This window comes from Microcaecilia unicolor, chromosome 1, assembly GCF_901765095.1.
Source record: "Microcaecilia unicolor chromosome 1, aMicUni1.1, whole genome shotgun sequence".
Taxonomy (NCBI): domain Eukaryota; kingdom Metazoa; phylum Chordata; class Amphibia; order Gymnophiona; family Siphonopidae; genus Microcaecilia; species Microcaecilia unicolor.
Window position 1 is genome coordinate 652718242 of NC_044031.1, and position 22681 is coordinate 652740922.

The window sequence follows — 22681 nt, forward strand, 5'->3', positions numbered from 1 at the left end:
AACAGCACAAGCCCAGTTCAGCAGAGAAAAAGTGTGGGCCGCCACTACTTCTGTTCTGATCAAACACCCAATTTCCTGCAGCAATTTCACCAGGACTGGATTTTATGGCCCTGGCTGCTGGGTGTGCTGCTTGTATCTATTTACTGAGAGTCAAAAAGATAAAAATGGTTTTACAGCAGAAATGCCTGGAAGTCACGTACAAATGCAGACTACAGTCAGCCAAGAAATGCATTGTTTTCTTTTGCATAACAAACACTGAAGTCACCTAAATGAAAATGTAAAGTCAATACCTCAGCAATAAAAGCGGAACAAAGTTTGAAACACAAAAAGGATTCCAGTGAATGTGTAATGGGGCCGAGGTGCTTACAATGTTTCAGGTCATTTGGGCTGCTGAAGAGTATAAATTCAAAGCTCAGGATGTATTCAAGTGCTCATATCAGACAAAGTATGATATCACTACTATCTGCCAAGAGTACACACCCTGTCCTTTGTATTTTATTTCCTCTGAACAGTGAGAGAATGGTGACTATACTGGAGCTGTCACACACAGGAGTAGTCAAGATTTTAATTATATACAATTTAAAACATGCCTATATCCTGTCATTTCTAAGAGAACCAAGAACTCCCCCATTCCTTGCATTCTATCCTCTTGACATATTCCAACCCATAATGCACCTTTCCCCTCAGGCTCTATTGATAAGGTATAGTCACCAAACCTGGGATCTTTTGGGCAGTTACCTGGTGTCGTCTGGTAAGGGTGCCATTAGCCATGGTGGGATTGTCTTGGGGGGTGACACGGACACGCTCTAACTGTGCAGACACATGACGTCGCTCCTCTTCTAGTGCCCGCGTCAGCTTCTCAAACTGAGCCTCCTGCTCCTTGACGGAAGCCAGGATGCTGGCTGTGGACTCCACCTCCGAATCGTCCATCGCGCGAACCGCAACAGACAGGGGAGGGAGGAGAAAATGAGGGGGGAAATCCCCTCAGCTAGGCAAAGGGGAGGAGAACAGCAAGTCAAACCCATAGCAAGAAGAAAAACAAAAAAAAGTATACACAAGGAAGAGAGACAGAGGGGGCACAAAAGCAAGGAAAACAGAAAAATTAAAAAGGCAGGCAGATATGAACACATTAAATGTTAAATACCAAAGCCCTTGCTCTCTCTTGGCTGGATTTGAACTTGAAGCCTAATAAGCACTTTCCTCCCAAACACAAATAAATGTGCCTTGAAGATTGTGTGTAGTTAAATTTGAATTATGTACTTTGGTTTATGTACTTTGTTTTGAGATTCAAAAATCAATCATAAGCAAATAATGAAATAAACCACACAAAACCTCGCTCTCCATAGAGAGTCCCTGCCAAGTTGAAGACAAAATCAGTTATCTCCCTCCCCCAAAACTAATTGTTCTGCCAACCAAGAGAGCTCCAAATTTTCAAAAAGGACAAGCTCTACCTCCATCAAGGTAAAGTTCCCCCCTCCCCCTACCATTCATAGGGTGTTAGAAGGACAAGAAGCCCTATGGGTGAGGAGACAGGTCAGCAAAGAACATAATCTGTCAGTCTGCAAGAGAGAGAGAACCCCAAATTATTTATGGTCTCTGTTTCCTGACTTCTACACAGGGCTAATCAAACTAGTACATGGCCCCAGGAGGAGACCAAGTACATGTGATGCATTCTGGTGTTTTGAAATGCACAAGGATTCTAAGCAGTTTGAACTAAGGGTGCTTTGTCTATAGCCAGAATTGGAATATTTTGCGAACATGAATCATGTTGACACTCTGACTGGGCACTGTGGAGGGACAAGTTCTCATATACGCTGCCTTGCTGGTTCTCTTCCTGGCTCCACTTGCTCACTTTGAAGCAGTCCACAAGGTCCTCTCAGAATTGGGAGCTCATTTTCAAAGCACTTAGACTTACAAAGTTCCATAGGTTACTATGGAACTTTGTAAGTCTAAGTGCTTTGAAAATACGCCTCTTGGTCATTCCAGATTGTACCCCAGGGAAGGCTGGAGCAGCAGCAGAATGACAGTGGAGAAAAGGCTTGTGCTACTCAACCCAATGTATTAAAGATATGAATTCACAAAAATATTAAACCTGATAAAGCTAGAGCACTGTCTTCTTCAGCTCTTAGGAGCCTTACAAAAAAAAAAAAAAAAAAAAAAAAAAAAGGGGGACATCCCCCTCCCCCCCCCCCCCCCCCCCAACAAAGAAATATTTCAGTACAATGAAGATAATTGATACACACCTGCTGAAAAACGTGGAGCCGGAGGGTTCTGATTGGCTAAGAGGACAGCAGGCTGCGTCTAGTTGCAAAGAATCATGGGAAGAAGCATCCCAGCCACCACCAAGAAGCAGAAGTTAGGAGAGGGAGATAGCTGCAGACAGTAAGGAAAGAATCCCGGTTACAATAAAAACACACTAAGATGAGGTAAAAGGGTGGAAGAATAAAGGAAAGGGACAATACCACATTAAATCTCAGAAGGGGACACAAGGTAATGTTAGCCATAAAGTTATTTTCCTTTTATAAATCTATAATAGGACACCTCTTAAATTTTGGCTCAGGGTGGTTTACAACATTTTCCAGGGAGAACATCCTGCCAAAATAATTTAGAATATAGTAGATGCATGAGTTAAATGGAAAATAAAATGTCCTGCCCCAAATCACCAAGAATGTTAAAAGAAAGATTTGCTTCTTTGTTTCCTAGGTTCACAATCCAATACTCAACCACTAGTCCCACTCCTTCCCCTTTTGGAACATCTTTAAAACCAAAGCTGGTGCTCTCCACCAGCTTCAAAGAACCAACCTGTACAATGAGTGGGGAAAGCGTGCAGAGCAAGGCTTATGGAATTCTTCCCAATTCCTCTTCATGAGAGCATATGTGAATGTGCAAAAGAGTAGAAAACAGGAATTCTCTTTTCAAACTACCTCTCCTCAACTGCTATGTTTCACGAGACTCTTTCCTACAGGAAAAACTCCTCCCCCACAGAAATGCACTGGGCCATGATTTTTTTTTTTTTTTGGGGGGGGGGGGGGGGGGCTAATTTTCTGCAACCTCTGGTCTGATCTGGCCCATTTTTGAACACTCATATTTCACACTCCTCCTACTGTCCCCCAACGGTACCAAGTTTCATCCAATTTTGTTAAGTTTTTACAGAGTTATTTTACCTCCATACAGGACAGATCACTTTCATCCCTTCTGTATAACTCTCCTCAACTTCTGTTGAGTTGGAAAGAATTTAAAAAAACCAAAAAAAAAAAAAGAACAGCGCATCCATTTAGCGATTCTGACCTGGCCTGCCACACATGGCTACCGAAATATAGCCTGTGTGTGAATTTGAGGAGGCAGATTTGTTTTCAATCATGGTGCTGCAGCAGGAGAGAACATGCCATCAGTGACCAGGAAGTAACTGAAAAGGCTGCAGCAATCATCTTCATTCTCTATCCTCATGCACCACCACAGAAGAGAAAAACAGACCTGCTCTGCTTAGATCAAGCACAGAAACTTAAAAGAATTCAGAACAGGATTTGGACCACTTTGTGCATAGCCTCACCTCATCTCTCCTCCACAGTACAGCAAATAAGGTCACACATTTCTAATTATGTACAGGTACTCTCTCTGTCCCTAATAGGTTCACAATCACAGAGGGTCTTTTCCTAAGGCGCGCTCACATTTTTGGCACACACTAAAATTGTGGGTGCGCTAAATGTTAGAGACACCAATGCATTCCTATGGGCGTCTCTAACGTTTAGCACGCCCACAATTTTAGCGCACGCTAAAAACGTAATCGCGCCTTAGTAAAAAAGATGTCCTAAGTTTTTGGGTGTTTGCGGTCTTTGTAAACTGAAGCTAAAAAAAAAATCAGACTAGATCATCCTGCTCAATCACCTATCACAGTCAGAATGCCTGCATGCTTACATCAAAAGAGCAGAGACAAGTTGCAGGGGGGGGGGGGGGGAGATTGTAAATTAATTGTTAATAATAAACATGCGGTTTCTCATTATATTTATGCAGCATGTTTATTATTATTAACATAATGTAAAATCAAGACACCAGTTGCTCACTTAAACAAAAACAAAAAAAAACCCAAACGAAAAAACCCAAACACCACACAACTCCTCCTCTCAAACTAGATAAGGTAAAATTATGTATAATCATACCTGATAATTTTCTTTCCATTAATCATAGCTGATCAATCCATAGACTGGTGGGTTGTGTCCATCTACCAGCAGGTGGAGATAGAGAGCAAACTTTTGCCTCCCTATATGTGGTCATGTGCTGCCGGAAACTCCTCAGTATGTCGATATCAAAGCTCCATCCGCAGGACTCAGCACTTAGAGAATTACACCCACGAAGGGACACTCTGCCCAGCTCACCACCGCCGAAACGGGGGAGGGGAATTAACCCAGCTCATCCCCACACAAGTGGGGGAGGGGAATCCGTCCAGCTCATCCCCGCGGAGCGGGGGAGGGACACCACACCCGCCGATGCGGGGGGATCTGGCTTATCCTGCAACCGCAACCGCGGGAGGAGCTGACTGACCCTAACACCGCCGAAGCGGGAGGGGTACAAAGCTGCCCTACAGCCGCACGAAGCGGGAGGGAGTGCCGGCAGAATTTAAATCTCAATCCAGCCCCGTAAAACGGAGGGGAGAGGAATGCAGCAGCTCACTGTAACACAAACTCGTCTCAACTCTTGAAGAATCCAAGTGAAAAAACTTGAACACGAAGTCTTTCTGAAGTAACTGAAGACTAACCTTGAACCTGAAATGCAACCAGAATAAAAACAGTACAGATATCTGGGAGGGGCTATGGATTGATCAGCTATGATTAATGGAAAGAAAATTATCAGGTATGATTATACATAATTTTACCTTCCATATCATCAAGCTGATCAATCCATAGACTGGTGGGATGTACCGAAGCAGTACTCACCCAGGGCGGGACATAGAAATCCCTGACCGCAACACTGAAGCTCCAAACCGGGCCTCCGCCCGAGCAGCCACAGTCAAGCGGTAATGCTTGGAGAATGTATGGGCCGAAGCCCAAGTTGCCGCCTTGCATATCTCTTCCAAGGAGACGGAACCGGCCTCTGCCATCGAGGCCGCCTGAGCTCTTGTGGAGTGAGCCTTCAGCTGGATAGGCGGCACCTTCCCTGCGGCCACATAAGCCGCTGCAATGGCTTCCTTGACCCATCTTGCCACTGTAGGCTTAGCAGCCTGCAGACCCCTACGAGGACCTGCAAACAGGACAAACAGATGATCCGATTTCCGGAAATCATTGGTCACTTCCAAGTATCTGATGATGACTCGTCTCACATCCAGATATTTAAGAGCAGAGTACTCCTCTGGGTAGTCCTCCCTACGAAAGGAAGGGAGACAGAGCTGCTGATTCACATGGAAGCGAGAAACAATCTTGGGCAGAAAGGAAGGCACTGTGCGAATAGTCACTCCTGCCTCAGTGAACTGCAGAAAAGGCTCTCGACATGAGAGCGCCTGGAGCTCGGAAACTCTTCTGGCTGAAGCGATAGCCACCAAAAAGACTGCTTTCAACGTCAGGTCTTTCAGAGATGCCCTCGACAAGGGTTCAAACGGCGGCTTCTGCAATGCTCTTAGCACCAGGTTGAGATTCCACGCAGGCACCACTGAGTGCAGAGGAGGGCGCAGGTGATTAACTCCCTTGAGAAAGCGCACCACATCTGGCTGGGAAGCCAGGGAAGCACCCTTCAGGCGGCCCCTGAAGCAAGCCAGAGCCGCTACCTGGACCTTAAGGGAACTGAGCGACAGGCCTTTGTCCAGACCTTCTTGCAGGAACGCCAACACTGAAGAAATTGGAGCAGTGAAGGGAGAAAGTGAGCCTGCTTCACACCACGCTGCAAAGATACGCCAAACCCTGGCGTAAGCAGTAGAAGTAGAGCGTTTCCTCGCTCTCAGCATAGTGGCGATGACCTTGTCTGAGAAGCCCTTCTTCCTCAGACGCTGCCGCTCAATAGCCAGGCCGTAAGACCAAAGGGGGAGGGATCCTCCATCACCACGGGACCCTGATGTAACAGGCCCTGCTCCACTGGCAGCCGCAGAGGATCGTCGATTGAGAGCCTGATCAAGTCCGCATACCAGGGACGTCTGGGCCAATCCGGACCCACCAGGATTATCCTGCCGGGATGTCTTGCCACCCGGTCTAGGACCCTGCCCAACATGGGCCAGGGTGGGAACACATAGAGAAGCTCTTGTGTCGGCCATTGTTGGAGAAGAGCATCTACTCCCAGGGATCGAGGGTCCCGTCCTCTGCTGAAGAAGCGCGGCACTTGGCAATTGGCCGATGACGCCATCAGATCTAGGCTCGGCTGGCCCCAGCGCTTCGTGATGTCCAAGAACGCCTGAGCAGATAGCTGCCACTCTCCGGGCTCCAAGGTATGGCGACTGAGAAAGTCCGCCTTGACATTCATGACTCCGGCAATGTGGGCCGCTGACAGCTGTTCCAGGTTCGCTTCCGCCCACTGGCATAGACTCATAGCCTCCTTGGCTAGAGGGGCGCTCTTGGTACCTCCCTGGCGGTTGACATAGGCCACAGCCGTGGCATTGTCCGACAGTACCCGTACAGGCTTCAGCACCAGTACCGGGATGAACTCCAAAAGCGCCAACCGAATGGCTCTGAGTTCCAGGAGGTTGATAGACCACTTCGCCTCTGCAGGAGACCAGAGCCCCTGCGCTGTCCTTCCCAAGCAGTGGGCTCCCCAGCCCGACAATGAGGCGTCCGTCGTGACGACAATCCACTCTGGGGTCACCAGAGGCATTCCTGCAGACAACTTGTCTGTCTGCATCCACCAGCTCAGCGCCTTGCGCACTGCTGGATCCAAGGGAAGACGCACCGCATAATCCTCCGACATCGGAGTCCAGCGCTGCAGCAGAGAGTGTTGTAGTGGTCTCATATGAGCCCTGGCCCAGGGCACTACTTCCATCGTGGCCGTCATAGAGCCCAACAGCTGCACATAGTCCCAAGCCCGAAGAGGAGAGGCTACCAGGAACTGGTCCACCTGAGCCTGAAGCTTGACAATCCGATTGTCTGGCAGGAACACTCTGCCCACATGGGTGTCGAATCGAACTCCCAGATACTCCAGGGACTGAGTCGGGCGCAGCTGGCTCTTCTCCCAGTTGATGATCCATCCCAGGGAGCTCAAAAGAGCAACTACCCGGTCCACAGCTTTGCCGCACTCTGCATAAGAGGGGGCTCGGATCAACCAGTCGTCCAGATAAGGATGGACTTGTACTCCTTCCTTTCGCAGGAAGGCCGCTATGACCACCATTACTTTGGAAAAGGTCCGCGGAGCAGTAGCCAACCCGAACGGGAGGGCTCTGAACTGGAAGTGTCGGCCCAGGACTGCAAAACGCAGAAAGCGTTGATGAGGAGGCCAGATGGGAATATGCAGGTACGCTTCCTTGATGTCCAAGGAAGCCAGGTACTCCCCTGCCTTCACTGCCGCTATAACAGAGCGGAGAGTCTCCATGCGAAAGTGCCGCACTTTCAAGGCCCGATTGACCCCTTTGAGGTCGAGGATAGGCCGGACAGAACCTCCTTTCTTTGGTACCACAAAGTAAATGGAGTAACGCCCCTTGCCAAGCTGACTTTCTGGCACCGGAACGACCGCACCCAGGCGGATCAGATTGTCCAAAGTCTGCTGCACTGCCACAGCTTTGACCGGAGACTTGCAGGGAGAGAGTACAAACCCGTCTCTTAAGGGTCGGCAGAACTCTAGCTTGTAGCCGTCTCTGATGACTTCCAGCACCCAAGCGTCTGAAGTTATTGTGGTCCACTCGCCCAGAAACGAGGACAGCCGTCCTCCAATCTGCACTGGGGCGTGGACCAAGACCCCGTCATTGGGTACGAGACCCTGGGGGAGGACCGGAGGGAGCACCTCCGGGACGGCGGTCTCTGCGAAAGGAACGCTGCTTGGGGGAGAAATGCCTCTTAAAGGAAGAGGGGGCAGAAGAACCCGACCTGCCCGGGCGGTACCGACGGGCTTCCTGAAACCGTCCTCTGGAGGTACCGGGACGAGCACTAGCCCGAGCCCTGACCTCTGGTAACTTCTTGCCCTTAGACGTGCCGAGATCGGTCACGATTTTGTCCAGCTCGACCCCAAAGAGCAGCTTGCCTTTAAAAGGCAACCTAGCCAGGCGGGATTTAGAGGCGTGGTCAGCAGACCAATGTTTCAGCCAAAGCCACCGCCGCGCAGAGACTGTCTGAGCCATGCCTTTAGCTGAGGCTCTCAAGACATCATACAGCAAGTCTGCCAAATAGGCTAAGCCCGATTCCAGGGCTGGCCAATCATCCCTCAAGGAATGATCCGAGGGGGAAGCCCGCTGCACCATAGTCAGGCACGCCCTGGCCACATAGGAGCCGCAAACTGAGGCCTGCAAACTTAAAGCAGCCGCCTCAAAGGACGACCTTAAGGCCGCCTCCAATCTCCTGTCTTGGGCGTCCTTTAGGGCCGTGCCACCTTCCACCGGCAATGCCGTTTTCTTAGTCACCGCAGTGATTAAAGAATCCACGGTAGGCCACAGATAGGCCTCACGTTCACTCACAGCCAAAGGATAGAGGCGGGACATAGCCCTAGCCACTTTAAGGCTCGCTTCTGGGACATCCCATTGAGCCGAAATTAAGGTGTGCATGGCATCATGCACGTGGAAGGTTCTAGGCGGGCGCTTCGTCCCCAGCATAATGGCAGAGCCAACAGGGGCTGAGGGAGAGACGTCCTCCGGAGAGGAAATCTTCAAAGTGTCCATGGCCTGTAACAACAGGTTGGACAAATCCTCTGGGCGAAAAAGCCGCGCTGCAGAGGGGTCATCCGCTCCATCCGAGCGGGGATCCGTCTCTTCCAAGGAATCCGCAAAGGACCGTTGGGAGACCTCAGACACGCTGCCCTCATCTACATCGGAGGAGACAAATTCCTCCAAGGCCTGGGAATCAACCCGAGGGCGTTTACCTCTGGGAACCTCAACCTCTTTACCAGACGAGGGAGCGGGGGCAGCGTTGTGCATGAGGAAGGCCTGATGCAGCAGCAAAACAAACTCGGGGGAGAAACCCCCCAGACTGTGCACTTCCGCAGCCTGGGCAACAGCCCTAGGCGCACTCTCAACCGGCGCTCGCAACAGCGGGGGAGAGGCCTGCTGCGCATCCAAAATGGCGTCCGGCGCGAAACTCCGCGAAGGAGCCGCGCGGGAAGAACGGCTCTTAACTTTAGTCGCTTCTGTGCCGTCGCCCAAATTAAGGGCGTTCATGGCATTAATGTCTCCAACCTCAAGGGCGGCCCAAGAAGAAGCCGTCCGAGCCGCGTGGCCGGCCAAAATGGCGGAGGCGAGGAGCGGGGGATGGGCGTTTATGGCGGGAAAAACCGCCACGCCGGAGGAAGGACCGGGACATTCATCGGTCACGAAACTGCCACCCAACAAGGGCGAATCAGGCTTTAAGACCCCCGCATCCCCTCTAGAAGCGCTCAAGCAACCCGGGGAGCGACCCTTTGCGCCCTCGCCCTCCGACGCCATGTGCCACGAGGAGAAGAATCGGGGAACCCCCGCCCGCTATAAAAAGGTAAAATTACCTGCTGTCCGCTCCGAGTTGTAACGACCTGGTGTCCCAGTGAGTAGCTGCAATAGACGCTTAAATAAACGTCGAAATAAACGCCTTTAAAGACGTTTAAAATTTTTTTTTTTTTTTTTTTTTTTTTTTTTAACGGAGCCAGCGGGAGGGGGGAGAAAAGGAGGGACCTGGCACCACCAGGTTTGCACTTGCTCAAAAGAGCCCTCAACCCCAGGCACTCAACAAAACCTAAAAATTAGGCTTGGAGGCCTAGCCAGAGCTGCTGCTGCTGTGTGTGACCACCACCTGCTGAGATAGAGAACATACTGAGGAGTTTCCGGCAGCACATGACCACATATAGGGAGGCAAAAGTTTGCTCTCTATCTCCACCTGCTGGTAGATGGACACAACCCACCAGTCTATGGATTGATCAGCTTGATGATATGGAATTTTGTCTTTAAAAAAAAGTGACAAAGCACAGCCTGGACATCTTTTAAAGCCGCTCCACCCTCTAAAGGCAATGTCATCTTCTTAGTGACAGATGCCACCAATGCATCAAAAACTTATCAAGCTCCACTTGGGCCAGCAGGTAGAGCCAAGACACAGCTCTGGCTACCTGCAGTGAAGCAACCAGGGTACACTATTGGGTTATGATTAGCTTATACATGGCCTCATGCACTGGAAAGGCGCAAGGATGACTAAGTGTGCTAGCCATTTTAGGATTGGCCATGATTGGGGTATCCACCACTGGCTCCAAAATATTGACTTGGGAAGGCTTAGTAATAAAGGCAGGCAGCTCCTCCTTGTAAAAGCCCGGACTGCAGCCAGGTCATTCGGTTCCTCCAGCAAAAGCTCGCCCTAAGCCCTTTCGGAGCCGATATGATAAAGGTGGCCCTGACAGAGCCCCTTCTGAATGAGAGGGGGAAATGGGTGCCACAGAGCCCGCATCCAACTATAAATCTCCACAGTGAATGTTAGGAGCAGAAACCTCTTCCCACAGAGCGGGAACATCCAGAAGAGGCCCCACAACTGGACACAATGCCTTTAAAAATGTAGGTGACAATGAAATTTAAAAAAAAAAAAACCTCAGAGAAGGGTTCTGCTCCCCCTTCTGCTGCCTACACCGCTGGGGGATTCAACCCCGCAATCGCCATGCCAGATGGGGCTAAAATGCCAAGGGGAATCATTGCTGGCCCATCTGATCCGAGCGCATCCGAACCGTGCTATAATATGGCCTCTGATAAACTGCCTGAGGTAGCAAAAGGGCACACAGGAAAAACCCGCATCTCTGCGGACCTGACATCTGCCACAGGGGAAACAGCACAGCCCTCCAGACACAGCCTCAACACTGTTCTCCACCTGCCACAGAGAGAGCAGCGTTTAATGAACGCAGTTGCTATCGTGGAGCTGACAGCACTACAAAACGCTCACCGCCAAAAGAGGAGACTGATTCTTAGGTCCATGGAGCTACTGACTCGTGCCCAACTCTCAACTTCCCAAACTGATGGGAAAACTTCCACCACCACCAGACTCCGGAGAGCAAATCAGTCATGCTCAACCGGTGCAGGGGTGGGGTTTTTTTTGTTTGTTTTTTTGAAAGCTGTGAGAAAGGAATAAGGAGGCAGGAAAGGAGAGTGGTCCTGGGTGGGGTAGGGACAGGTATGACCCCCAAAGGTGGCAGCACCACTCAGCTATGCACACCAAAGCACTACAGAAGCCCAAGGCCAGGAGCTGGCAGTAGAAAGCCAGGAGCTAGAGAGGAACCATCCACCCGCCTGCTGGAGATAACTGAGTTACTAGGAGCTCTCTGCTCCATCCGACACTTCTGTTCGGTGTTCCCTATCTGCACCTGCTAGTAGATGGTCACAACCCACTAGTCTCTGGATTCATCTGCTGCCATCGCTAAGGAAATATTTTTTCACCAAGAGGGTGGTAGGTACCTGGAATGCCCTTCCGTGGGAGGTGGTGGAGATGCAAACGGTAACGGAATTCAAAAATGTGCAAGATAAACACAAAGGAATCCTGTTTGAAATTAATGGATTCTAAGAAGCTTAGCGAAGATTTGGTAGTAACACCACTAATTGGGAAGCAAAGCCATTGCCGGGCAAGACTCTTATGGTCTGTGCCCTTATTGTAGTTGAATAGATTTGGATAGGCTGCAGTGGAGCTTTTCAGGGACTTCAACAACTTCAGAAATTTAGAACAAGGACAGGCAGATTTCTACGGTCTGTGCCATGAAAATGGCAAGGACAAATCAAAACCAGATATACATTACCATATGTAACGAGTTTATCATCTTGGTGGGCAGACTGGATGGACCGTACATGTCTTTATGTGCCATCATCTACTATGGTACTATGTTAATAAACAGATTTTTATAATAAAATTACATAGGGGGAGGGGAGGGATGCATTTATTTTGTCTAAAGCCTGCCAAAGATTAATCCTACCCAAGACCACAGAAGGACGGTCAATGGAGGATCAAAAAGTATGCAAATACAACAGCACAGAAACTGGAAACATCACATTCACTCTAATATAATAATGCTGTAGTATCTGCAATTCTCCACTGGCTGATCAGAGTGCGTGGGCGAAGAATGGAATCTCAGAGCCAAGTATCAGGCTGCCAGGGAGCCTCCAGTAGCTGTTCTTTTCACTGGAACTGGAAGCAGAGTTTAAAAAAAAAAAAAAAAGCCTGCTACTCATGAAAGATCTCTAAAATGTTACCACTCCTGGGGACATGCTATAGTAATATTGACCCAAAAGCTTTCAACTACAGAAATCAAGTCCCTGCAAGCCCCAACAAAGGCACACCAAACCAGCTGTGCCAGTGAGAAGGGGCAAGAGAAAACGAGTGTCAGCATGCAGCCAAGTGTCTCAGCAGAGTATGGAACACAACTGGTTTGTGGTGAACTCCTAGCCCACACAACTGTCCTGCCATGCAATTCATGTACTGATCCCCCACATACAGCTCCAACAATATGCTTCAATCCTACCCCACAGCACCTTCACTGTCCCAGTACTAGAACCATGTACACACTGCTTAGTTTCATTCAGCAAGAAGAAACTAAAAGATGGGAAAATGAGCATGACAGATTCTATGGTATTTGCAAATCAAGTGAAAATTGACACACCCTGCATGGTAAAACTTCTTTGCTGTCACCATGTACCTGAATGTAATTTGCTTTGAGCTCAAACTGAAAGGTGCTAGTCAAATCCAAATACATCAAATAAAATGTTATCACGGTAGTCAGTTATATAAACTGCACCAGAACACTACAAAAGATTTCCAACCTTTGGAAAGGCCACACCACAATTTATTTTACAAATCTCTTCATTCGAACATCATCATAAACAAATTCCATTCATGACATCATCCAAGGCATGTCCAATCACATCAACAGGATTCTAGACATTCCCGCTGGACTCAGGCTCCTGCACCTCCCCTGGAAGAAAATAATTAAAGCAGGGCAGAAGGAGCCTTCTGGTACAAACCGAGATCCCCTAGCAATCAGAGTGCATACAAACTGCTTCCTCACATTCTAGACCAAAATCCATGAACAAACTGAAGGAAAACTCTAGAATGAGGGCATAGGATGAATTTATGAGGAAATAGGCTTAGGAGGAATACTCTTTCATGGAAAGAGTGGTGGAGGCTGTGGAGGCTAGGACTGTGTCAGAATTTAAGAAAGCGTGGGACAGGCACATGGGATCCCTTAGGAAAAGGAGGAGTTAGTGGTTACTGAGGAGGGGCAGACTGGATGGGCCATTTGGCCCTTATCTGCTATCACGCTTCTGTGTCATTTCCTAGCTTCTATACAGTGGTGGAAATAAGTATTTGATCCCTTGCTGATTTTGTAAGTTTGCCCACTGACAAAGACATGAGCAGCCCATAATTGAAGGGTAGGTTATTGGTAACAGTGAGAGATAGCACATCACAAATTAAATCCAGAAAATCACATTGTGGAAAGTATATGAATTTATTTGCATTCTGCAGAGGGAAATAAGTATTTAATCCCTCTGGCAAACAAGACCTAATACTTGGTGGCAAAACCCTTGTTGGCAAGCACAGCGGTCAGACGTCTTCTGTAGTTGATGATGAGGTTTGCACACATGTCAGGAGGAATTTTGGTCCACTCCTCTTTGCAGATCATCTCTAAATCATTAAGAGTTCTGGGCTGTCGCTTGGCAACTCGCAGCTTCAGCTCCCTCCATAAGTTTTCAATGGGATTAAGGTCTGGTGACTGGCTAGGCCACTCCATGACCCTAATGTGCTTCTTCCTGAGCCACTCCTTTGTTGCCTTGGCTGTATGTTTTGGGTCATTGTCGTGCTGGAAGACCCAGCCACGACCCATTTTTAAGGCCCTGGCGGAGGGAAGGAGGTTGTCACTCAGAATTGTACGGTACATGGCCCCATCCATTCTCCCATTGATGCGGTGAAGTAGTCCTGTGCCCTTAGCAGAGAAACACCCCCAAAACATAACATTTCCACCTCCATGCTTGACAGTGGGGACGGTGTTCTTTGGGTCATAGGCAGCATTTCTCTTCCTCCAAACACGGCGAGTTGAGTTCATGCCAAAGAGCTCAATTTTTGTCTCATCTGACCACAGCACCTTCTCCCAATCACTCTCGGCATCATCCAGGTGTTCACTGGCAAACTTCAGACGGGCCGTCACATGTGCCTTCCGGAGCAGGGGGACCTTGCGGGCACTGCAGGATTGCAATCCGTTATGTCGTAATGTGTTACCAATGGTTTTCATGGTGACAGTGGTCCCAGCTGCCTTGAGATCATTGACAAGTTCCCCCCTTGTAGTTGTAGGCTGATTTCTAACCTTCCTCATGATCAAGGATACCCCACGAGGTGAGATTTTGCGTGGAGCCCCAGATCTTTGTCGATTGACAGTCATTTTGTACTTCTTCCATTTTCTTACTATGGCACCAACAGTTGTCTCCTTCTCGCCCAGCGTCTTACTGATGGTTTTGTAGCCCATTCCAGCCTTGTGCAGGTGTATGATCTTGTCCCTGACATCCTTAGACAGCTCCTTGCTCTTGCCCATTTTGTAGAGGTTAGAGTCTGACTGATTCACTGAGTCTGTGGACAGGTGTCTTTCATACAGGTGACCATTGCCGACAGCTGTCTGTCATGCAGGTAACGAGTTGATTTGGAGCATCTACCTGGTCTGTAGGGGCCAGATCTCTTACTGGTTGGTGGGGGATCAAATACTTATTTCCCTCTGCAGAATGCAAATAAATTCATATACTTTCCACAATGTGATTTTCCGGATTTAATTTGTGATGTGCTATCTCTCACTGTTACCAATAACCTACCCTTCAATTATGGGCTGCTCATGTCTTTGTCAGTGGGCAAACTTACAAAATCAGCAAGGGATCAAATACTTATTTCCACCACTGTACATTAAGGTTACCAGCAAGCTACCAAGGAGGTGGTGGCCTTTTTGAGGATGCCTCACCCAGCAATAACTAGGAGGATGGCACTGGTCCCTCAGGGGTAGAGGTTTCTTCAATAAGGCAGCCTGGTGCATCTGCAATACAAATTCAGGGGGAAATGGCAGTAGCAGACCCCAAGGACACTCATCTGACTCGGCCATGTGGGAATCAAAAATGGCCACTATTCCCACAGCTGCTGCCTGTGTCTGAGAAGAAGCCGGGAAAGTTACCCCTACACAGGAAGCCATTGGCGCCAAATTCCCCGTGAAGCCCACCGACATGTAGTGCTTCACTGCTTCTGCCGCCATAGGCACACAGATAAGGAAAGCTGGCACACAACAGTAAACCAAGGGCAATTGAAAGAATCCAAGGTTGAACTACCTGTCATTTCTCTTCCAGACTCTCTCACCCTCCTGCTTTGCTGTGTGTGGGCATAAGAGGAATGCAGATAAACATCCCAAGGTAAGATAAGGAATGAATGAAAGCCAGTGTGTGGGCCTTACAAATCCAACTGCACAAAGGCGATATTCTTTGGTAGAACTAGGATTGCCAGGTGGTTCAGTTGCATCACTGTGTTCAATTCACAGATGAGCTCAGGGTCTTCTATCTCTCCCCTCCTCCTGCACCCCCTCCCATCACAGAGGAGGGCTGGGGATACTGGAGGCACAGGGTCAAATTTTCAAAACAGACACCTAGTAATCAGCCAGCAAACCTTCTGTAGATCAAGACCTTACAGTGGCCTGATACTATCTGTATGATAATCTAGGTTCTGTTCAGCAGACCTAAACCAAACTAAAATCGATAGCAGCAGCCATCATCAGCCAACACATGCTACTATGGTAGTGCATAACATATTTGGAAACCCAACATTCCTCCTTTGTTCACTGTCTTATTCACCAGGTGTCAGAATAAGAACTCAAGATACATGTGAATGTCCCACTCAAGTTAAATTAAAATATGCTTTGGGAGGAGCATGAGGAGATCTTGTTAACAGACCAGAGGTGATTGTATCCAGGCTAAGAATTTCATTCATGCTGCACAGATACACCTTTAGGGTTCAACATACAAAACAATGTATTGTTACTCCAAAGAAAACTGAGGGGCACAGTTAATACTGGAAATATGTAAGTGCATCTGAAAAGGTTTTTGGCTTTTTATACTTGCTTCATCTTTTAGAAGCAAAGGAGGAGAACTCGTATCATCAACACTTGGAGGTCAGGGATGGTTATATGGTATTTTCACTAATTAGTCCTGACTAACCTATGCAGAAGACTTGTTTACCGGAAACAAAGCATGGCAGCGAGAGTGAGATTTGAATATGCTGTAGGAGTGCTGGGTAAGAAAACCTGCTTTAATCAATGTGTGTCACAGCTTTTAGGCAATCAGTACCTTGCAGGCTTTTGGTATCCAGCAGGGTACTGCCTGGCAAGCAGAATCCAAACCCCACCCTCATTCTGGCTCACAGGATGTGCCAGGAAATACATTTAGATGTCATTTTCTCTATGAAAAACTACTTATTTATGGGCTGGCAGTTTCATCTTGCTACTTTGAGCTTCCAGTTCACCCAGGACTAGGGCTGGGTCCTGAATCTGGCACAGTGGGCCTTCCTTCTTAAACTATTGAGAGACCGTGTGTCTTTACTTTATATCCTCCTTCCACCTCAGCTCAATTATTGCAACGAGAGGTTCAGAAACCCTGCCGTCCTGAGGCCCTCAGTTCTACCATTAGGTGTCGGGGGGGGGGGGGGGGGGGAGGAAAAAGAATTCATCAAGCCGCATTAGGGCCTTAACACACATTAAGCAGATTAACATGTTTTAAATGATATGCAGCCCATAGGTTTCAAATAGATTTCTTAGGATATAGTGCATGCAGAGGCCCCAACGCTGATTTATATTACCTCCCGAATTTGTTACTGCTGCTGAAAACTAAGTGTAGGTACTTAAAGCATAAATGTAGCACTGCTACAGTCAATTACGCTGAATATACACGTTATTTACCATGTGTACCAGCTTACTAATAGCACACTTCAGTAAATCTAGCCCTTAGTTATTTGCAGGTTATTTCTGTTGCTTTGAAAATCAGAGGACTGGACTGGTAGCTTCAGTCCCAAAAAAAGTTTGGAGTTGTGCATAGTTTTACTGGGTGCCAAAACCCTGCATGTAAAAAACAAAAAACACCACAACCCACTCCCCCCCCCCCCCCTTCCTTCTGCCCATAGCTCTGTGTTCCATGAAGGTGAACAGCAGCCTGGCATTCCAAACAGGCAGCTTAAAGCAAATCGTGTTTTCTGGCTCTAGAAGTGCTCCTCCCACACTTTGAAGGCAAGGCTTCTCCAGAGGCAAAGTCTCCCTCCCCTCCACCTGTGAGTGGAGTTTCTCCTGTATCTGAGCTGATGGGTAGGGTTTCTCCTGGGTTGAGTTGCATGCTCCCGCCCTTCCCATGGGCTACAGTTCTCTTGCATTTGGAGGTGCATGTCTTTCCCTTTCCTGCTCTGTGGGCCAAGAAGGGGGGTATTCCTCCCCCTCCCCCCACACACAGATCTGAAGCCCTTTACCTCCCGGTTTCAGCACTAAATGGGTCGTCATCTGGAGATTTTTCCTTTCCACAGACTAGTTCAACCTGTCTGTCCAACTAATTAGCCAACCAGCCCGCCCTTCCCTGCACAGGCATACATGTGTTATACCCAGCTACCCCCAGGGAGGAAAGATAACAGGAAGCTCGCCAAAATTCTAGCTCTCAGTTCCACCATCACTGCCAAAAATCAGCTTCTACAAGAAGGTGCAACATGCTGGAATACAGAGAGTAAAGAGGAGGGAGATCAAGGGGTAGACAGGCAACAGAAAGGACCACAAACACATGACCAAAACCAAAATTAACTCTTTACAACACAACTAGAAAAGCCACTGCAATCTCAGGGAAATACAGCATGTCTAAAGTTGATCTGATGCTTAATGTGACTGGGGGGATGAGAAGGGGGGAGGAGAAGGGGGGGGGGGGAACCTCTGCAAGCTCAAACCAAACCTGTAAGCTCATTAACCATGGGTCCACACATTTGCTTCAAGGTATAGTGCCTTGTACACCACCACTTAACCCTCCATTGCCCCAGGTACAAAAAAAGTTAGATTGTGAGCCCACTAGGGACAGAAAAGTACCTGCATATAATAAATGTAAATGGCTTTGACTGTACCATAGAAAAGCGGTGTATTAAATCCCATTACTCCTTACCACCAGCAACAGAAACACATTGCAGCAAACCAGGCTCAGTAAGAATGCAAGACATCATTCACTGCAGAAAGCCACTACAGCACTTCTTCCCCCTTACAGTATGGCACATTCTGGGTTGCCATCTGTATTTCTGTAAAATCAGAGACTGGAGTCCCAGACACTGCAGCTTTCAGTGACAGCACTGATCATCAAAACCAAAATGTATTAAATATATAAAATATATATTTTTTCACACACACACTGCTGGAATGACAGTAAATATTACTGCAAAGGACTTTACCAAAAGCTTATAGAGACGTGAAGTAACCTACCCTTTCAGCACCACACTGCAGCTTATTCATGTGATGCAAAACTGTGTGTTCTCATGTTTTTGGCTAATTGCTTATTTAACATGCTGCCTTCCAAGCCAGGTCAGTGGCTCACAAACAGGAGGAACCCGAGTTTGATTGCAGGCAGAATTCACATTCCCTTATCCAAGTCATCACACAGTATTAACTTACAGTAACCAGATTTAGGACTCGCATAAGGTTTTGTAAGAAAGCACGCTGCTGAAGCAACTAAAAATCAATCAGGATAGAAAAGTTTTGTTTGGGGGATGGGGGAGAAGAGGAGGATATCTGTAGATAGTGGCCTGTGGTTTCAGACTCCAGTCCCAAAAGGAGGAAGAAAACTGCATCCCTCTCCCCCCCCCCCCCCCAACAAAACCTGGTCCATCAACTCACTTGCATCCCATATCGCCTTCACTGAAGCCCCATGAAGGCCCACATTCCCCCACTTCAGCCCATACTGCCCATTAATTCCCCAATCCCTCCGCCACTACCCATGCCACAGGCCTTCAATGGTGTTGAAAACTTTTCTGTGTCTTGCCTTGGTCATCCTCACAGTTATGACCCACTCCCTGCACGGCATCAAGATGATGAAAGAGGCAGAGACACAGGATGCACACAGCTCATACAGCTGGAAGGCAGCTTTCATGCTAAGCAGTGAAAAGGCTCTTCTGTGCAAGCAATCGTGCGTGCTGGGAGTGATCAGAGGGGATAAAGAATGAGAGGAAAAGGAAAGCAGAACTACCGCATGAGAAATGCCAAAAACAGCCTTACAGACACGTCACTGCCCTACAAAGACCATCTCCCAATACGCCGAGCCATCACAAGATGCTTTGCACTGCTTCAGTACCTACCACAAACAGTAGCTTCCAGGCAGGGCCACTGCTGCTTATTTTGTTGCCCCTTTCCCCTCTAAGGGTCTAGGAGCACTTCCCCAACTTTGTACAATAACTAATAGGCACCTGAGCAGTATCAGAGTAGTGTTACTAAGATGGATCTAGGACACTCGTTCCCCATAGTGCTCACAGGGGGGCAAAGCAGTTATTGGGGGGGCTGGGTAGCAGCCCACTGGTCTGTTTCACATTGAAAACTTACTTTCAACATATATCCAAAAGCACATACTTCAAGTTACCACAAACTATTTTGACCCCTTGTAAAGGCAGTCTCAGGGCTGGCGAGTAGGTCCTCCATACAACAGATGCCCAAAATATTCAAGATGAATTAGTTATTCATATTCTGTATCAGATAAGCCAGAGAATCAAAAGTTGGAAGCTTTATTGATTTTTGGCACAGCATGTCTATTGTCTTAGCTCTGTTCCTTTGGATCTCTCGTGTCCTCTGTTTCAGTTACCTTGTCCATCAAGAAGAGATATCTTAATCCTCTTACTCTTTTCTTCATTCTTTCCCATATATTATCTTTCTGGATTACTCCATCTACCTCTGGTGCTCATTATTGTCACTGTTGTGTTCCCTTGTTAGCATATTCTTCCCCTAGTCCAGTGATTCCCAAACCTGGTTCTGGAGTCACCTCAGCCAGTCAGGTTTCCAGGATATCCACAATATATATTAATGAGAGAGATTTGCATGAACTGCCTCCACTACATGCAAATCTTTCTCATGAATATTCATTGTGGATATCTTGAAAACCTGACTGGCTAGGGTGCCTCCAGGAACAAGTTTGGGAACCACTGCCCTAGTCTATTGTTCAAGCTCAAGTTTGGGTTTAATATATCACCTTCCAGACAAGCAATGAAGACTGTCCTATATAATAATTCTCACCTCCAACGTTCTAATGTGCCTGGGACCATGGCTCCCTCAGAGGTGGTCTGCTAGGCAGTTTAGAATGCACTGAGGTCAGTGATGTCACTGACAGCTGATTCCAAGGCAAGGGGAGGAGTAGGGAAAGGGTATGATACATACCTGTAGCAGTTGTTCTCCGAGGACAGCAGGCTGATTGTTCTCACGACTGGGGTGACGTCCGCGGCAGCCCCCACCAACCGGAAAGAAGCTTCGCGGGACGGTCGGCACGCAGGGCACGCCCACCGCGCATGCGCGGCCGTCTTCCCGCCCGTGCGCGACCGCTCCCGCCAGTTGAATGACTAGCAAAAAGATGAAACACACAACTCCAAAGGGGAGGAGGGAGGGTAGGTGAGAACAATCAGCCTGCTGTCCTCGGAGAACAACTGCTACAGGTATGTATCATACCCTTTCTCCGAGGACAAGCAGGCTGCTTGTTCTCACGACTGGGGTATCCCTAGCTCTCAGGCTCACTCAAAACAATAACCCAGGTCAATTGAACCTCGCAACGGCGAGGGTACAACAGAAATTGACCTACGAAGAACAACTAACTGAGAGTGCAGCCTGACCAGAATAAATTCGGGTCCTGGAGGGTGGAGTTGGATTTACACCCCAAACAGATTCTGCAGCACCGACTGCCCGAACCGACTGTCGCGTCGGGTATCCTGCTGGAGGCAGTAATGAGATGTGAATGTGTGGACAGATGACCACGTCGCAGCCTTGCAGATCTCTTCAATAGTGGCTGACTTCAAGTGGGCCACCGACGCTGCCATGGCTCTGACACTATGAGCCGTGACATGACCCTCAAGAGTCAGCCCAGCCTGGGCGTAAGTGAAGGAAATGCAATCTGCTAGCCAATTGGAGATGGTGCGTTTCCCGACAGCGACCCCTAGCCTGTTAGGGTCGAAAGAAATAAACAATTGGGCGGACTGTCTGTTGGGCTGTGTCCGCTCCAGATAGAAGGCCAATGCTCTCTTGCAGTCCAATGTGTGCAACTGACGTTCAGCAGGGCGGGTATGCGGCCTGGGGAAGAATGTTGGCAAGACAATTGACTGGTTAAGATGGAACTCCGACACCACCTTCGGCAGGAACTTTGGGTGGGTGCGGAGCACTACTCTGTTGTGATGAAATTTGGTATATGGAGCATGAGCTACTAGGGCTTGAAGCTCACTGACCCTACGAGCTGAAGTAACTGCCACCAAGAAAATGACCTTCCAGGTCAAGTACTTCAGATGGCAGGTATTCAGTGGCTCAAAAGGAGGTTTCATCAGCTGGGTGAGGACGACGTTGAGATCCCATGACACAGTAGGAGGCTTGATAGGGGGCTTTGACAAAAGCAAGCCTCTCATGAATCGAACGACTAAAGGCTCTCCAGAGATGGCTTTACCTTCCACACGATAATGGTAAACACTAATCGCACTAAGGTGATTCCTTACTGAGTTGGTCTTGAGGCCAGACTCTGATAAGTGCAGAAGGTATTCAAGCAGGTTCTGTGCAGGGCAAGAGCGAGGTTCTAGGGCCTTGCTCTCACACCAAACGACAAACCTCCTCCACTTGAAAAAGTAACTCTTTTTAGTGGAATCCTTCCTAGAGGCAAGCAAGACCCGGGAGACACCCTCAGACAGACCCAACGCAGCGAAGTCTACGCCCTCAACATCCAGGCCGTGAGAGCCAGGGATTGAAGGTTGGGGTGCAGCAACGCTCCGTCGTTCTGCGAAATGAGAGTCGGAAAACACTCCAATCTCCACGGTTCTTCTGAGGACAACTCCAGAAGAAGAGGGAACCAGATCTGACGGGGCCAAAAGGGCGCTATCAGAATCATGGTGCCGCGGTCTTGCTTGAGCTTCAGTAAGGTCTTCCCCACCAAAGGTATGGGAGGATAAGCATACATGAGGCCGGTCCCCCAATGAAGGAGAAAGGCATCTGACGCTAGCCTGCCGCGTGTCTGAAGTCTGGAACAGAACAGAGGCAGCTTGTGGTTGGTCTGAGAGGCGAAAAGATCCACCGAGGGGGTGCCCCACTCTCGGAAGATCTTGCGTACCACTCTGGAATGGAGCGACCACTCGTGCGGTTGCATGACTCTGCTCAGTCTGTCGGCCAGACTGTTGTTTACGCCTGCCAGGTATGTGGCTTGGAGGAGCATGCCGAACCGGCACGCCCAACGCCACATCCCGACGGCTTCCTGACACAGGGGGCGAGATCCGGTGCCCCCCTGCTTGTTGACGTAATACATTGCAACCTGATTGTCTGTCCGAATTTGGATAATTTGGTAGGACAGCCGATCTCTGAAAGCCTTCAGTGCGTTCCAGATCGCTCG

The 22681-nt window shown here is 48.6% G+C and overlaps 1 protein-coding gene across 6 annotated transcripts in view; it reads right to left on the reverse strand.

Moving 5' to 3' along the window:
* CTNND1 (catenin delta 1) overlaps positions 1-22681 on the reverse strand; it is a 213653-nt gene that overhangs the window by 130943 nt on the left and 60029 nt on the right. For 3 of the 6 annotated variants that reach the window (XM_030186103.1, XM_030186111.1, XM_030186089.1), the window contains exons 2-3: positions 2244-2373; positions 739-988 (exon numbers count right to left, since the gene is read on the reverse strand). The exons of 1 other annotated variant lie outside the window; for it this stretch is intronic. In XM_030186103.1, coding sequence (XP_030041963.1) covers positions 739-930 — 192 coding nt within the window. In that variant the 5' untranslated portion in view covers positions 931-988; positions 2244-2373. The remainder of the gene's footprint in view (positions 1-738; positions 989-2243; positions 2374-22681) is intronic. 2 more of the 6 variants (XM_030186097.1, XM_030186118.1) reach the window with 2 other exon arrangements.